The sequence below is a fragment of the Branchiostoma belcheri genome, unplaced genomic scaffold (assembly GCF_001625305.1).
Source record: "Branchiostoma belcheri isolate BF01 breed outbred unplaced genomic scaffold, Haploidv18h27 scaffold5, whole genome shotgun sequence".
NCBI lineage: Eukaryota > Metazoa > Chordata > Leptocardii > Amphioxiformes > Branchiostomatidae > Branchiostoma > Branchiostoma belcheri.
In genome coordinates, this window is record NW_017804131.1 from 1,070,478 (window position 1) to 1,071,503 (window position 1,026).

Below are 1,026 nucleotides of genomic sequence, written 5' to 3' on the forward strand. Positions count from 1 at the left end.
AAGATGTAGTAATACAAGACGTAGTTCTGACCTCTGACTCTCTGCCAGTGCCCTCTCCATGAAGTTCTGTGTCCGCTCTGCACTGATGTCCTCATTCCCCTCAAATCTACCCTCCTCCTGGTACAGGATTGAAAACAATCATTTATAGTGAATAATGCACAAGTTTGTGGCATACATGTAGTTTATGCATATGATACGTGTATTAAGGTAACCACTGCGCGCACTTAGATCACAAGAAAGCGTTGCTAAGATGTGAAAACTTTACATACAAATTTAGCCAAGCGAAATTAGCTACAAAGCAATGCGAAAAACTCTATACCCCACCCCTGCGAAACAAAACAACACATATCCCTGCCCCTATCTCACCCTCTGTTGGTTGTAGTGCGCCATGACGAACTCGGACAGTTCCCCGGTTCCCTCTGCCCCGGCTGCCTCAACTTCTTCCCCTTCAACCTCCATCATTTCGGCGTTTTCGGCGTTGTTTTGGTCCGAGTCCCCGGCGTCCCTTTTACCATGGTCACCCTCCGCCATGTTGATGACGCAATAAAATGCACCGGGACAGACCGTTCCATTGTAGTTTAGGGGATCAGAGAGACTTTTGAAAATGTGTCTACAGATATAAAATGATTTGGTACCGAGGTTGTTTCATCGTTTCGAGAATTTTTTCAGCACATGTTGGATCTCCATGTAACGTTATACTAGTAGACACTTAACATGTTTTACTTCATACATACTATGTAATACATAACAGGTGTTTCTTTGGCAAGATATAAACGCCGCCTAGCGGATAAGCGGACATGTGCAATCTGAGATAAAAGCAAAGACTAATGGTGTTGGGGCACTGTGGAAGTTCTGATACCGTAAAACACACCAAAATACATTTCTTTTAATACGGTATTTCGGTGAAAAAATAACGTATCGCTTTCAACATTTCTATTTTTAGAGGGATCATGCGAAGGGGTCCTAGTTTATTCCCCAAAAGCCAAATAGAAGGAACAGGAAAAGCAATAGACGAAGGACAATAAT

At 42.9% G+C, this 1,026-nt stretch overlaps 1 protein-coding gene across 1 annotated transcript in view; it reads right to left on the reverse strand.

Moving 5' to 3' along the window:
• LOC109479622 overlaps positions 1-581 on the reverse strand; it is an 814-nt gene extending 233 nt beyond the window's left edge. Inside the window, exons 1-2 of the mRNA XM_019781608.1 lie at positions 367-581; positions 32-117 (exon numbers count right to left, since the gene is read on the reverse strand). Of these exons, the coding sequence (XP_019637167.1) occupies positions 32-117; positions 367-531 (251 nt within the window). The 5' untranslated portion in view covers positions 532-581. The remainder of the gene's footprint in view (positions 1-31; positions 118-366) is intronic.
• Between the last annotated feature and the right edge of the window lie 445 nt (positions 582-1,026).